The sequence below is a fragment of the Arvicola amphibius genome, chromosome 2 (genome assembly GCF_903992535.2).
Source record: "Arvicola amphibius chromosome 2, mArvAmp1.2, whole genome shotgun sequence".
Taxonomy (NCBI): Eukaryota; Metazoa; Chordata; class Mammalia; order Rodentia; family Cricetidae; genus Arvicola; species Arvicola amphibius.
Genome location: NC_052048.2, coordinates 18,453,225 through 18,470,250, shown reverse-complemented (window position 1 = coordinate 18,470,250; position 17,026 = coordinate 18,453,225). Strand labels below are relative to the sequence as shown.

At 38.3% G+C, this 17,026-nt stretch overlaps 1 protein-coding gene and 1 pseudogene across 1 annotated transcript; both read right to left on the bottom strand.

Moving 5' to 3' along the window:
- Positions 1 to 1,023: 1,023 nt before the first annotated feature.
- Positions 1,024 to 4,195, bottom strand: LOC119807092 (annotated as a pseudogene).
- A 10,872-nt stretch (positions 4,196 to 15,067) lies between these two features.
- On the bottom strand, positions 15,068 to 16,409 carry LOC119807091 (taste receptor type 2 member 106-like). Its single transcript, XM_038319243.1, has 2 exons — positions 16,327 to 16,409; positions 15,068 to 15,950 (listed from the first exon to the last, which is right to left on the bottom strand). Exons 1-2 carry the CDS (start codon positions 16,407 to 16,409, stop codon positions 15,068 to 15,070), a joined length of 966 nt encoding a protein of 321 aa, XP_038175171.1.
- Positions 16,410 to 17,026: the final 617 nt, after the last annotated feature.

Genomic DNA, 17,026 nt, shown 5'->3' with positions numbered 1-17,026 from the left:
GGTGTGCCATCATCTTTGGTACTGTAAGGTTGACAGTCAATATTAACTACAGAAGAATAATTAGTGAAAAAGAGGCCATGGGTTTGAAAGAGCAAAGAGTGATATATGAGGTGATTCAAAGGGATGAAAAGAAAAAGGGAAAAGTTGTTATATTATAATCTCAAAAAATAAAAGAAGTATTTGTTTTTGAAATGAGGTTTCTCTGTGTAGCTTTGGTACCTGTTCTGGAAAATAGAAATTTTTTTTTAGAAATCAAATCAACATTTCTTAAAGTCTAACAAGTTAGTGGTAGAGAATATGATTCCCATTAGCCCCAGAATACCAAAGGCAGAAATTTCAGACTTCACACAGGTTCTACCCCAGTGTAGTATTTTTTTTATCTCTTTATTACCAGCCATATTAACTCTTTTGCGTGCATGATTCTAGCACAATATTCACGCAGTTCCCAATGGCTTATGGCTTTGCTTCATCCTGGGTGGATTTGCTGGATTTATAGATGTTCCTCCCTTGGCTAGATTACATTTCCATAGCTGTTTTTGACAGAACAATGTCCAGTATTGTGGTCATTTTATCTCATAAAATATATACCATTAGCAAAGAATATTAGGCTTTACACGATGAAGGCAATAGAATCTGAAAACACACACACACACACACACACACACACACAAGAAGCATCACTTTCTGGTCCCCAGTTCAGTCTAGACATGAAAAACCAATCATAACCCTCTGTTTTCTTTTTCTTTGACCCAGTCTCAGAATTTCAGTGAGTAACAATGAAATGATTTTTTTCTTTTAGGTATATTCTCACCATAACAGTCTCCATAAGGACTTGTCTCCAGACCAATTGCTATCTGGTTAGTTTGCGTGAAGAATCTGTATAGTCAAGACACAAAGTGAATTGAGGCTTCATGCCACCAGAAAGACTCCTTGAGCTGTTATTAACCATTGCAGGGTTTTCTGTTTTTAAACATCTGATACCAATTTTAAACTGATGGAAGAGCATCAGTTATTCAGCTTTCTCTAAAAGTCCATTTTCATGACTCTGAGACTCCTTTCTATCTCTCAACATTTTAGGCACTGCAACACTCTCCAAGAGGCTTGCTTCAGCTGTTCGTTTCCTAGAATTAGGGTGACTGAGGGAACACAGGGATAGAGGCATGTGGCTGTCAAACTGGTTATAAAAAGGAGTCTGTTTTGTGGCAGAGTAAAGTTTACTACTTTTATGGCAATGCCTAAAAATTGCAAGATAAAGAAAATCATAAAATATTAGAAAAGATTGAGGTTTCCTGAGGCATCTGACGGTATCTGCCTGTTGTGTCTCCAGAGAAAAATGATTAGCAGGAAACATGTAATCAGAGCTGCCAAAAGAAGAAAAGAATTTTCAAACTGGTTAAACTTTGATTAATAACAAAGCAATTTTTTTTCATTGGTGGATCCAAGATGTGTTTCCTTGGTGCAATTTTATGTCATGAACCATCTTTATCATTTGTGTAAAAGAAAGTAGCCATAAGGTAAGCACACTTCTCAACAAAAAGATAAAAAACTGCACTTAGTCTCCTTTTCATTTGTGTAAACGAAAGTAGCCATAAGGTAAGCACGCTTCCCAACAAAAAGATAAAAACTGCACTTAATATCCTTTTCAGTCAGAGAAATAGCGAGTAAGAAACATTTCTTATCATTAGAAAGTAGAGGATGTTGAGGTTGGGAGCAAACAAGCCGCTTAAGTGAAACTCTAACTATAAATATTTATTCTTCACCTCTATCAAAGACTCCAGAAAGATATATTACCTAAGAAAACAAAAAGTGCATTGTAAGCAACTTCCAAAATTCTAGAATTGACAGAGACATCTCATTGCCTGGATAGCCACCCAAAGTTCTGTATCTTTGGAGCATCCACGTTCAGACCACAGGCCCATAATATCACAGACTTTTCTACAAAGCAGGAAATTTCAAAGACAGTTCCTCCTATATTGGCAGCTTGTTAGTCACTTTCTTCTGTGCCCTGCACAATGTCTGCAGACTCTTTCATAAAGCAGGAACTCTGAAGGACAGTCTCACCTTTAGGCAAGCTCAGCAGTCATTTCTCTATGGGTCCTGCATGTCCAGTTAATCAAGCAGTCCAGGCAAGAACAGTTTCTTGCCCAAATGTCTAGTAACTCTTTAAGAAGCCTGTTCAATGTCTATCTTCTTCTTGACATAGATTGGTGCTGCCAGGAGGTGTGTCTAATTGTCATTAGAGGTCCTAAATTCTTAAATCATTTTAAATGCCATATTCTGAAGGTCTCTGAAAGATTTGAAGATTATCTATCTAACTGAAATATATATCTGTGCATCTAGAAAACCCAATCAACATGACTAGAATCTTGACTATTAAAGATTATCTATTTTCCTATATTTCTTAATTATAAATTACATTTTTAAATGAGCTGCACAAACACAATACTTTAATCAAGAGCAGAAATATACATATAACAAAATTGACCTTAAATTTGTATCAATAAGCCAAGATCCATAACAATGCAAATCTCTATAGCATATACCCCTTTAAACAAATATTTATAAACAATATTTGGAAATATGGGCACAGTTCTCTCCAAACTGCTTCCTGCATTTGTTGGGAAAAGTAATTTTTGGGATGTTTACAGCAACCTTTCAGGGGATCTTGGTCTATCAAATCACATTAATCTGGAAGGATTTTACAGGATCTCATCCTCTGTGAAATCAAAAGAACCTTTTTTTCCCAAAGCAACATATCCTTAGATCCATAGTTTGAAATCAAGATACCTTTAAGTTATACATCTTTGTTTAGCTTAGCAGCCTATACAATGAAATGTCTCTCTGTACTTAGCTCCTTCACAGGCAAAAAATTTAAAGAAAACACAATAATATACATAATCCAGACTCTCTGTGTATTTTTCACCTTTATGTGGCTTATTTTTCTTAATCTATTACTTTTTCAACAAGTTTAATATTTATTTGGTTATCTTTACCCCTTTAATCTATGACCGTCTGTACTCTTTTATATTACATTTACTGTTTCTTTACTCTTTTTTTTCCCTCTCCCAAGCCTAACTACATATTTTAAACATACTGTGTCTCATTTAGAGGTCTTTTATGTCTAAATCCATTCTTATTGCATATCTGTAATCTTTTTCTGACCAGGACTACTTCTTAAAATGCAAAGCACTTCTTAAGAACCTAAGCTGTGGCATTACTAGGGGAAATACGGCCCTGCCTGCTTGCTCTGCCCATCCCAACATGGTGGAAGTTGGTTGAATGCCTGAGACTACCAGGGGGAAGCCATCCTTACCACCTCAACTCTGATAACCAGTTGGCCCATGTTGCCACCAAGTAACTTGCAGCACATGGCTAACAAACCCCATTTAAGTGCTTATCCTTCTGAAAGAATCAGAAGTCACCAGAAACCCTGTGGCTTTTTTTCTCTGCTACCCCTGAATCAGTAAACCATCTCTTAAGGGAGATACTGCATGCCGCCAGTCAAAAAATGTGGCTAAACTTTGTTATTCTTTTGGGTAAACTGGGTGGGGGGATATTAGGGAACATAATGGGGTGTGAGAACATGAGGTAACTTGAAGGTCAAGTTGAGAAAGGAATTGAGAAGATGAAAAATGAAAGAGATAATTCCATAGAGGGAGCCATTATGGGGCTAGGGGAAAAATATAGCTAGGGAAATCCCCAGAAATCTTCCAGAATAGCCCCCTGCTATGACACCTAGCAAAAGTGGAGAGGGCACCTGAACTGATCATCCCATGTAATCATATTGGTGACTACCATATCTCTCATCATAGAATCTTAATCTAGTAACTGACGGAAGCAGAGGCAGAGACCCACATCCAGGCAACAGGCTGAGCTATGGGAGTACAGTTGAAGAGATAGAAGGGGAATTATAGGAGCAAGCAGGGTCAAGATAATGAGGGGGAAACTCATGGATACTAGACTGAAAGCTGGGGAGCATGTGTGGGACCAAACTAGAACATCTGCATGCAGGTGACAGTTTTGTAGCCTGGTCTGCTTGTGGAATCTCTGACAGTGGGACCACTATCTATTGCTGGTGCATAAGCAGGCTTTTGAAACCCATTCCATAGGGTGAGATGCCTTGCTCAGCCTGTTGCAGAGGGGAGGGACTTGGCCCTGCCTATACTGAATGTGCCAGGCCATGTTGCATCCCCATGGTAGGCCTTATTCTTTCTAAGGAGTGGATGGGGCTTGGTTGGGTGGAGGTGGAGCAAGTGGGAAGAGGGGAAAGAGGAAGTGTGGTCAATCTAAAAAATGAATAAAAAATGAATAAAGTTTCCTTGTTCTGGAAAAAGTCAAATATGGAGCAAATGTCAGAAACATTGGTCAGACAACAGGAACCAACACCCCCTTGCCTCCTCTTCATTATGAAACCATTGTTTTCAACTAGGTGTCACACACCTGCAGTTCAAGCTCCTTGGCAGGCTGAGATCACTTGAACCCAGGGGTTTGAGACCTGGATAATATAGCGAAAGAACTTCAGAAACTGGAAATAATCTAAACTCCAAAAATCAAGCAGAAACATAAGACAAAAAAATTTAGAAATTGACACCATTTACAACCACAGTTAAAATATATAATAATATGTAGGAGGAACAAATGAAGGTAATCACTGACTCCAAAATTGATTCAAGTAAAATGTTAGCTCACTGTAGAATTAAGAGGTTTCACAAATACCACACAGAGCAGCTGTGGTTATTTATATACTGAGTTCTGTGACCTTCGTGCATGAAGATTGTGCAAATAAATTTTGACCCGTCCTTTCAATTATCATGTTTCTACTTAATAACATTAATTCTTTCATTCATTTAAATAATATTTCTTGAGTGTTTCAGCATGCTCTATTCAAGTCTCTGAGATAAGAGACTGGCTCATAGATCCATAATGCCTTCTTTGCCCAAGGGCTTGTGTTCTAATGAGGGGACAGAAAACCCCAGTCAAATAGGTAGATGATTCTAAAATTAAAAGTGACATTTTGTGAGTGTTTAATATGTTAAACCCTTCCTATTCATCATCTCAACTCATCTTCAAAATCTATCTTTAATATAGTTGCTACTACTACTACTATTATCATTATCATTAATGCATGAGTATGTATGTGTTTGAGACAGGGTCTTCCTATGTATCCCTGGCTAGACTTGAATTTATGACCTTCCCATCCTGCCCTCTGAATTCTGAGAGTTATGGTTATGCATCACCCACAACCATATCTTCAGTTTTAATTGAGCAAATAGGCATTTAGAGAAAAAAAGACTTCTCTTTGTATTGGCCTGAATGATGGGCATAGATTGCTGGATCTCACAGTGAAACACAATCAGGCAAAAGCACACTGTATATGAGTGTCATTAGGTTACAAAGAATATTCTTAAGATAATTTCTAGAATAATTAGATACCCACATGGAAAAGAACAGAATGGGTCCCTCCTTCAAATATTATGACAACTTTAAATTAATGGAGGTCACAGTCATACAGGTAAGAACTGTAACAATAAAACATCAAAGAAAATCTAATAGTAAATCTTCCAGAAATAGAATTTGATAAAGAATATTCAATATAACTTGAAAAGCACATGTAACAATACTAAACAGATAAATTTCTTATGAGAAGAAAACTTTTTAAAGTGACATGTGTCTTGAAAGGTTACACAGAAATTATAACATTAATATGACTTGTCTGTTTTATATGAATTTGCCTTTAAGAACATTAAACTCTTTGAAGAAGATGAAGTATTATTAAATGCAGGCCCTCAATTATGATAAAAAAGATTTGGATGCGTTTAACAAAACAACAAAAAATACTGAAAGGAAGTTAAGAACAGTATGGCATGTAACATGAGGGCCAGCTTGTTGGGGTTTTCTGTCCCACCCTATACCCTACAGCCGGCAAGCCCAAAAGAAAATCACGCAGAGATCTCCATAAGTTATAAAACTGATTGGCCCATTAGCTCATTCTTCTTATTAGCTCTTGTAGCTTATATTAACCCATTATTCTTATCTATGTTAGCCACATGGTTCGGTACCCTTCTCAGCTGGGTAGATTACATCTTGCTTCTCTGTGGTCTGGGCAGGAATGGGGGAAATGGGCTTCCTCCTTTCCAGCACTCTCCTGTTCTCATCGCCCCACCTCTACTTCCTGTCTGGTTGACCCACCTATACTTCCTGCCTCTCCAATCAGCATTTATTCAAAAAAACAGATTGACAGAATACAGATAATTCTCCCGCACCAATGGCCAATTTCTGTTTTTAAGAAAATGGTGACATTAGGACCAGAATACACATCTGGGAGCCTGCCTGTGGCAAAGTAGGCCCTCTCCGGAACTCCCTGGCCAGCAAAGACACTGGATATTAGGACCAGAAGACACATCTGGGAGGACCAGAAGACACATCGGGGAGGACCAGAAGACACATCTGGGAGCAAAGACACCGGATATTCATACCAGAAGACACATCTGGGAGCAAAGACACTAGATCTTAAAACCAGAAGACAGATCTGGGAGGCGTCCCTCAGCTACCAGGAATCCCTGATTCAGTGCTGTGGAGTCCCATCTGGACGGCTTTCCCTAGTGTATTCAAGTGTCCTGACCCTATACCAAGGCCACCTAACCAGAGGGGGGAGAGGCTGCCCTCAAGGCAGGTCTGAGGAGCCCAGCAAGGGACTGCGGGATCCTTCAGACTGTTCTGCAAGGAATAGCTCCTCCTCTGGCACTGAGGAGATCCACCCAGATTCAGTCAGAGCACGGATTGGAACAAGTCACCAAGTCTCTGCTAGCTCCATTTGAAGGAAGAGATGGGCAGGCGCCAATGCAAGAACTCCTCCAACAACCCGAAAGGCAACATGACATCACCAGAATCCAGGCATCCCGAAACAAAAATTGAACACTCTACTCCAAAAGAAATAGAAGAAATCGACCTTAAACAGTACTTTATGAAAATAATAGAGGACCTTAAACAGAAGGTAAAAAACTGCCATAAAGAAATGGAGATGACAAACAAAAAGGTAGACAAATAAATATATCTCTCAAAGATAACCAAGAAAAACAAGAAAAAGCAATCAAACAGGCAAGGGAAACAGTACAAGACCTGAAAAATGAAATGGAGGTAATGAGGAAAACACACTCCAGGGGAAGACTGAAAATGGTAAACGCTCTAAATAGTCCCGTTAGTCACGAAGAATTAGAAACTGTTATCAAAAACCTCCCTACCAAAGAGCCCAGGACCAGATGGTTTCAATGTGGAATTCTACCAGAACTTCCAAGAAGACCTAATAACTATACTCCTTAAGGTATTTCATAATATAGAAACAGAAGAGTCATTGCCAAATTCCTTTTATGAAGTTACAGTTACCCTGATACCTAAACCACACAAAGTGTCAACCAAGAAAGAGAATTACAGGCCAATCTCATACATGAAAATTGATGCAAAAATTCTCAATAAAATACTGGCAAACCGAATCCAAGAACACATTAGAAAAATTATCCACTACGATCAAGTAGGCTTCATCCCAGAGATGCAGGGCTGGTTCAACATACGAAAATCTATCAATGTAATCCATCATATAAATAAACTGAAGGAAAAAACCATATGATCATCTCATTAGTTGCTGAAAAAGCATTTGACAAAATTCAGCACCCCTTTATGATAAAGGTCTTGTAGAGATTAGGGATACAAGGGTCATTCCTAAATATAATAAAGGCTATTTACAGCAAGCCGACAGCTAACATCAAATTAAATGGAGAGAAACTCAAGGCCATCCCACTAAATTCAGGAACATGACAAGGCTGTCCACTCTCTCCTTATCTCTTCAATATAGTGCTTGACGTTCTAGCAATAGCAATAAGACAACATAAGGGAATCAAGGGGATTCGATTTGGAAAGGAAGAAGGTAAACTTTCGTTATTTGCAGATGATATGATAGTGTACATAAGCGACCCCAAAAACTCCACCTAAGAACTCCTACAGCTGATAAACTCCTTTAGTATTGTGGCCGGATACAAGATCAACTCGAAAAAATTATTGCCCTCCTATATACAAAGGATAAGGAAGCAGAGAAGGAAATCAGAGAAGTGTCACCTTTCATGATAGCCACAAATAGCATAAAATATCTTGGGGTAACTCTAACCAAGGAAGTGAAAGACCTATTTGACAAGAACTTTAAGTCTTTGAAGAAAGAAATTGAAGAGGATACCAGAAAATGGAAGGATCTCCCTTGCTCTTGGATTGGGAGGATCAACATAGTAAAACTGGCAATTCTACCAAAGGCAATCTGTAGATTCAGTGCAATCCCCATCAAGGTCCCATCAAAATTCTTCACAGATATTGAGAGGACAAGAATCAACTTTATATGGAAGAACAAGAAACCCAGGATAGCCAAACAATCTTATACAATAAAGGAACTTCTGGAGGCATTACCATCCCTGACTTCAGACTCTATTACAGAGCTACAGTATTGAAAACAGCTTGGTATTGGCATAAAAACAGAGAAGTCGACCAATGGAATTGAATAGAAGACCCGGATCTTAAACCACAAACCTATGAACACCCGATTTTCGATAAAGGAGCTAAAAGTACACAATGGAAGAAAGAAAGCATCTTCAACAAATGGTGCTGGCATAACTGGATGTCAACTTGTAGAAGAATGAAAGTAGATCCATATCTATCACCATGCACAAAACTCAAGTCCAAATGGATTAAAGACCTCAATATCAATCGGAACACACTGAACCTGTTAGAGGAGAAAGTGGGAAGTACTCTACAACATTTGGGCATAGGAGACCACTTCCTACGTATAACCCCAGCAGCACAGACATTCGGGGCAACATTGAATAAATGGGACCTCCTGAAGCTGAGCAGCTTCTGTAAAGCAAAGGACACTGTCACTAAGACACAAAGGCAGCCCACTGACTGGGAAAAGATCTTCACCAACCCTGCAACAGACAAAGGTCTGATCTCTAAAATATATAAGGAACTCAAGAGACTAGACTTTAAAATGCTAATTAACCCAATTAAAAATGGGGCACTGAACTGAACAGAGAATTCTCAACAGAAGAAGTTTGAATGACCAAAAGACACTTAAGGTCATGCTCAACCTCCTTAGCTATCAGGGAAATGCAAATCAAAACAACTTTGAGATACTGTCTTACACCTGTCAGATTGGCTAAAATCAAAAACACCAATGATAACCTTTGCTGGAGAGGTTGTGGGTAAGGGGTATACTCATCCATTGCTGGTGGGAATGCAAACTTGTGCAACCACTTTGGAAAGCAGTGTGGCGATTTCTTAGGAAATTTGGCATCAACCTACCCCAGGACCCAGCAATTCAACTCTTGGGAATTTACCCAAGAGATGACCTATCATATTACAAAAGCATTTGTTCAACTATGTTCATAGCACCATTATTTGTAATAGCCAGAACCTGAAACAACCTAGATGCCCTTCAGTGGAAGAATGGATGAAGAAAGTTGGAATATATACATATTAGAGTACTACTCAGCGGTAAAATACAATGACACCTTGAATTTTGCATGCAAATGGATGGAAATAGAAAACACCATCCTGAGTGAGGTAACCCAGGCCCCAAAAGATTAACATGGTATGTACTCACTCATAATTGGTTTCTATCCATAATTAACGACATCGAGCCTATAATTCAGGATCCTTGAGAAGATAATAAGAAGGTGAACCCAAAGAAAAACTCATAGTAATCCTCCTGGATATTGGAAGTAGACAAGATCGCCGGGCAAAATTTGGGAACTTGGGGGTGGGGTGAGATAGGGTAAGGGGGTATGGGGAGAGAAATGTTTCAAGTGGATGATGGGGAGAGCTTGGGAGAATGGGATGGTTGGGATATAGGAAGGGTAGATGTGGGAACAGGGAAATATATATTTTAATTATGGGAGCCATTCTAGGGTTGGCAGAGACTTGACTCTAGAGGGGTTCCCATGTGTCCAGCAAGATGCCCCCCAGCTAGTTCCTTGTGCAGCTGAGGAGAGGGAGCCAGAAATGGCCAGGTTCTATTGCCATACTCACGAATATCTTGCATATCACCATAGAACCTCCACCTAGCGATAGATGAAGAAAATGACTGAGCCCCACATTGGAGCACCGGACTGAGCTCCCAAGGTCCTGATGAGGAGCAGAAGGAGGGAGAACATGAGAAAGAAAGTCAGGACCGTGAGGGGTGCGTTCACCTATTGAGACAGTGGGACAGAACTAACGGGAGATCACCAACTCCAGTTGGAATGGGACTGATGGAACATGCGACCAAACTGGACTCTCTGAATGTGGCTGATGGTGGAGGATGACTGAGAAACCAAGGACAATGGCAATGGGCTTGGACTCTACGGCATGGACGGGCTTTGTGTGAGCCTTGTCAGTTTGGTTGCTCACCTTCCTGGACCTGGGGGGAGTTGGGAGGACATTGGACTTACCATAGTGAAGGGAACCCTGATGGCTCTTTGGCTTGGGGAGGGAGGGAGTGGGCTTATGGGTGGAAGGGAGGGGAGCGAATGGGGAGGAGATGGAAATTTTTAATAAAAAATGAGGAAAAAAAAACAATATGGTGAGTGAAGCTGGGATACTGGGGAGAAGAGGAGGAATGCAGTTTGAGTAGAGGGGTCCCTGGAGAGACATATGGCTTCAATTCTAAGATCATATGTACAAAGACAACAAAAATGGGCTCAGCATGTTTTAACATACTTGTGCATAAATACACATATATGTATTTGTATAATAATATTAATCAAATAAAAAGAAGCTATCAATTTAAGAGTGAGCAGGGATGTGTTAGGGATTGGAAGGAGGAAAAGAAAAAGAGGAAATGATATAATTATATTTTAATTAAAATGTATTTTAAAAATGTAGCAAAAAAGATTGTGATGAGGTTCCTTCTTTTCTAGATTTTTTAAAAAGGCAATAAAAAAGCAATCAGAAATATAAGTACATGTACTACCCTCCCTCCCCTAAACACATATTAATGGCCTCTCTATGAAGTTAAAGGATAGTATAAATTTTGAAAGAGAAAAAAAAGTGCTGAAAAAGTTGATTGCTGAGGAAAATATTAATCTCCTTGCGTATGAGTTTCTTTTAAATGGAACACTCACATACATAGGATGAGCCATCTGGCTCTGCCCCTCCAAAATCAGAAGTAAGACTGGATGTTAACAATAGACAACAGTCCCTAGAAGGCAGTATTGTAATGAACACAGGATAAGAGAATATGAATTCAGAGAAGAGTTCACATAGAGATACTCACCTCTGAACCATGGCATTCAGTGGAGGGGAGTGTAAAGATCTGTTGATCTGAGAGGTTTTAGTAAAGGCCTTTGTATGTGTGCACAGGGACGTAAATTTGTGCTTGCACTGCATCAAATTTCACAAACTGGAAATTTAATTTTAATGATGTTTAACTTGAGTGTCCTGGAAAATGCTTGTAAACTCAATATTTGCAAGTCTAAGCCAATAAAGCCACTTAAAGTTTGAGGCTGGACTATATAGTGAGACCTTGTTAAAAAAATTTCAACACTGGTCTTGTCTTTAAATAATGTTAATATGCAAAATCAATTTCATGCTATCAGAACACACTGAAAACCTGAACTGCAGACTCACATACACACAAAATTCTAATAAAATTGGGTTCAAAAAGAATCACAAAATACAGGATAGGTAGGCATTTAATTTAGGTAGTGGGATGCTTGCCTACCATGTACAAATGCCTAGATTTGATTTCCAGTGCTGAATAAAATCAGGCTTGGTGGTGCATTGTTTATCATCTTAGTGCTCAAGAGGCAGAGACTTGAGTTTTAGAAGTTCAAAACCATCCTCAGCTACACAGCAAGTTTGAAACACATAACACCAAAATGGGAAAAAATACATTAAGACTAGACCACCAGACCCATGCCAGCAAGATCTGCAAAGCAACTGATCAGAAATAGGAAAGCAGTGCTTACACATAGACACAGTGATGACTCTTCCCTTACTGTAAAAAAGAACCTTAACCACACAGATTTTTTTTCATATTTCAGTTTTTATTTATCTGTTTTCTATGTATATGAATGCTACATAGAAAATTTTGCAATCTGTAATGGGATGAAAAGAAAAAACCTCATGTACTTAATTATTTACAGATAAAGTAATTTGTAAATTTTATAAAAAATACTCCCTGCTTTCCATTCTCTATCTTCTACCTACCTATCTGTCTGAAAATATAATGTAATTAATTAATGATTGAAAGTGTAAATAATCATAATCAATAATATATTTTATATCTTTTTATTTTATGAACTCATGCTCAATGAAACTATATATAAAAATGGAACAATGTCATAACAGGAAAAGCACAATTAAAACTAAAGTAATATTGACAAAAATAATAAGAGGAGAAAACATAAAAATGTAATTTTTAATTAATATAAATTACAAATGATTTCACCAAACATTATAAAATATTTTCTAGATAGCAAACTAACAGACACAACATCAACATATCTATGACATAGCATTAAAGCATAAAATAATAAAGAAAATCATTATGATAATTCTAAGGCTAAGAAGGCTAAGAGTGAAGATAAAGAATCATTAAAATGTATGTGCTGGTTGCTAAAACCCCAAACTCAGCATTGAATATATATTTATTTTTAAAGTATGCTTTTGTAACCAAGACAGCACAAAAATAGTAAGACTGGATGATAAGGGATATTTATTCCATCTTAAAATATTTCTTCATTCTTTCTAGAGAAAGAGTTATCAGTTCTGTAAGAAAATTTCTGAATTTCTTCCAATTGGAATTTTTCTTAAAATACTTAAGACTCTGGTTGGTAAACGTGGTGATCCTGGACATTTATTTCCTGCAATGTCTTGAGCTCCTTCAGTGTACATGCTATTTCCTACTCAGAATTCCTCTTTTTCTCCACTTTACTCCGCAACCTTACTTAGCTTGGGTAAAAACCATCTTAACTTCAGAAAACCTTTCTCTGCCCCAAGGACTGACTCATTTATTTGCTAAACACCAATCAGACTTTTAAATCTAGAAATGTAAACAAATATTTTAGTTATTGTTTGCTATTTTTTCTTTCTACAATATATTATTCATTATACTGTAGCCTTGTTCAACACTATAATTTCAATATCTATGAAATAATTGTTTAAAGAAAGTATTTTTTTTTGGTCAGGGGTGATACCTCAGTCTAGCAACCCATGTAGTTGGGAGACTGCAGTAGAAGGATTGCTGTTGAGTTTAAATGCAAACCTAGGCTAATGAGTGAGACCTTCCTAATAAAATGTCATTTATATACACATATATATTGTGTATAGCGTTCATGATAGCCATTTTATATTTATTTGAAACAGTGGAAAACAAGATACACTAAATATAAGCAACTTAATATAAGTGAAAATATTTATAGATAATTTAAAAATTGGAGTGAAAATCAATTATATGCTAATATAATTAATATTCAGAGCACAGATGCCCAGACAGTATTATACATTTTTAACTGATCTGGTAAACTTTTTAAAAATTGTGTAGTAAAATTCAAGATTCAAAAAGTTGCTCTAGGACTGAGCAGAGTTCTGTGCTTTAGAACACATGCTTCTCTTACAGAGATATGGGTTCAGTTCCAGCACCCACTTGGTGGCTCACAACGGTCTATAGCATACTTCAGTGCCAGGGTATCCTTCTGGCTTCTCTGGACACAAGGGACACATGTGGTACTCAGACATAGATACAAGCAAGTCACACACACACACACACACACACACACGTATAAGTGTAAGTTCCACACACATTTTTAAATGAAGTAAAGAAGACACTGATGTAATAATGGTTTAGATATAAAAATTCACTTAACAATCTGCATTATAAATGTAGCTCTCTCTCTCTGTGTATGTGTGTGTGTGGTGTGTGTGTGTGTGAGAGAGAGAGAGACAGACAGAGAGGGGGGGGAGGGAGGGAGGGAAGGAGGGAGGAAGAGAGAGAGAGAGAGAGAGGGAGAGAGAGAGAGAGAGAGCGTAAAACCATAAGGTGGAAAATTTCATACTATAGTCACATTCTACAGTCATTTGTCTCCTGGTCAAAGACAACCATGACTTCTTAACATCTGCTCCAGCAGAATCTTCCTTCAACTTTGATTGTTTCATTCACTTCATTATCTGAAATCACAGCCTCTGAAGGGTGTAGGCTCCCTTTCTGATGCTCTGCTCTACTCTCCTTCAAATAAACTGTTCCCCTGGCTGTTATTTTAGAGTTCCATTCATATGTTATTAAGATCTTTGAGATTGCATCAAATTTTCCCCCAGCAGGGAAGATTTGGGGGATCTAAACAATAAAAGCAAAAGTTACTTTGTAAAAAAGTTGTATTCAAACAAAAAAGCAGCAACTGCTTTCCCCAGCTTCATGTTCTAAATGTCAAGAATGAATGTAACTGTCAGGCTTTGCTTTTCCCTTGGGTCTTCCTGGGAAGAGGGTATTATCAGTGCTTCAGGGAAGTCAGAAGTCAGATGAATCCTAATGCCAAGCTTTGTTATAGGTGTCTAACCTCATGCTGAAGGATTTTATAAGAGATAATATCTGGTTAGACATTTTTTTCTTTGGGAAATATGTAGGAAGAAGTGGCAGGTTCGGGAGATTGAATTAAAAGTCCATCGAAGAATGAGGGTTTTTGACATATATTAAAAACAATTTAAGAGCCAGGTGTGATGGCACACACGTTTAATTGCAGTAATGGGGAAACAGGGGTAGGCAGATCTCTGAGGTCGAACCCAGCCTAGTCTACAGATCAAGTTCCAGGACAGATAGGGCTACACAGAGAATCCCTGTCTCAAAACCTCCCAAATCAAACAAACAACAAAATAGAGAGTTGTATGTGCTCTTAAAAGCTGAGCCATCTCTCCAGTCCCAAAAGGAGAAAGATTTCCATGATGTCAGGTAAGAGTTTTTGTTTTGATCTTGCTTTTAAATCAATGCTAGAACATAGTGAAAACTGTCTTCAAAGATCTCCACACCAGGCTTATTTCTGTGACCACCCATTTCTCTCTAAGTTTGCCATGTCATTTTGACATCCGTGCCTTTCCCACAGCACTTTAATTGGTTCAGTGTCCTCAAAGATGCTTGCTTCAGCTGGCTGTTTGCTAGAATTAGGATGAATGAGTGACAGCAAGGATATATGCATGCAATTGCCAAACCCAAAGCAGGCAGCAATTTATTTCCTGATCTGAAAAAGCTCAGGGTTTCTATGAAAACACCTATGAAATGCAAGATAAACAGGATAATAAAAGAAATTAAAACTTTCATGGCTTTCACATGAACTTCTGTGTTATTGTTATTGAATCCTGAGACATTCAATTTCATCTTCTTGTTGTGCCTCCAAATTGAAATAATTATTAGGAAACATATAATGATAGTTATCATAAAGAAGAAAAAGATTCCCAGGTTGAGAACAATATGGTTTATAATAAACTCACTTTTAAGAAGGTGAAGCCTCCAGGATGTATTTCTGTGTTGCATGTTATCATTAAACATCTTCATTATTTGTGGAAAAGAAATTGACCATGATATAAGCAAGCATCCCAGAAGAAGGATAAACATTGTATTGATTCTTCTCTTCAAGAAGAGAAAGATGTAGTGAGAAAAATTTGCTATCTTCAGCAGACAGAAGAGGTTGAGGCTGGTTGCAAACCATGTACTTATGTGATTGATAATCATCCATAGATAAGCAACACATGTAATGTGGGTGTCAGAGGCAACCATATGTGGAGAAAATGATTTTAAATATCCATCAACAATGAGTACACCTATGACACAGATTCTGGAAATAGCCAAGCCTGTGAGAATGAAGCTGATCTTGGAGCACTTCTTCTGCCTGACATAGTCAATGCAGGTTTTATGCAGGATAAACCCATTCACTTGTAGTGAGGGGCTATGGGCTGCTTTCCTGCAGCCCTGCTCCTGATCGCTGGCTAGCTTGTGCCCCCAAATAACGACACACAAACTGTATTCTTTTAAACACTGCCTGGCCCATTATTTTCAGGCTCTTACTCACATCTTGACTAACCGATATCTAATAATCTATGTAACACCACAAGTGGTGTCTTACCGGGAAATATTCAGCATGTCTGACCTGGTGGGTGGCTTCATGGCATCTCTCTCTCACTGAGGAGAGGCACGGCGGTCTGTCTTACTTAGGAGAGGCGTGGTATCTGATTGAGCCATCTACCTCACTTCCTTCTTCCTGTTCTGTCTACTCCACCCACCTAAGGGCTGGCCAAGGCAGTTTCTTTATTAAAACAGAAGACTCTCCCACATCATTCACTAGGACTCCTAACGCTGATGCACTTGTTGCAAAACAAAGAAGAATGCCTTCAACTATAGTCGGCATCTCTATGGATCCTCAGGGTTGCTCTTGTTGCAACTATTTTAGATTTTTTTTACCTGCTGGAGAATGTTGCTTGTAATGGCATCTTGAGAAATGACTGATGTTTTTCGTCCATATTTAAAGACTTTGGAGGGAAATAAAAGTGTCTTATAGTGCAATCAGAAATATCTTTATGAAGTTCCCTCCTGTTCTCTAAGACTCAGTCTGTCTACAGAATGCAGGCAGACTAATGTCTGCTTGTAGTGTGCAAATTAGCAAACTAAAGTTTCTGTTTCATGGATTTGCCTTGTCTCTCAGACACTGCTTTGCATTTGATAAAGTGAATGGTGTTATGAGGATGTCAGATATACATGGACAGGACCCAAACTTACAAAACCAGCATTGCATTTTCTTTCTTTCCATAGCAACTTATTGTTAACTGGGCACAGTGGCACTTGCCTATGCCTCTAAATCCTTGGGAGACTGATGTGTGGGAATCCCTTGAGCATAGAGGACTCAGAGCAGTAAGGGTAATTCAGTGAGAGTTCATAACAAAATAAAGCCACAACCTCTCCCCCCAAACTCCAAAACCATTCAGAAAAAAAAAATCAAGAAAGCAAAAAAGAATCACTATAATTTAT

Coding starts and splice junctions, on each gene's coding strand:
- LOC119807091 (XM_038319243.1), bottom strand. CDS start 16,409: ATGCCGACTATAGTTGAAGGCATTCTTCTTTGTTTTGCAACAAGTGCA. Junction 15,951..16,326: donor CTAGTGAATGATGTGGGAGA/GTCTTCTGTTTT, acceptor AGCAGCCCATAG/CCCCTCACTACAAGTGAATG.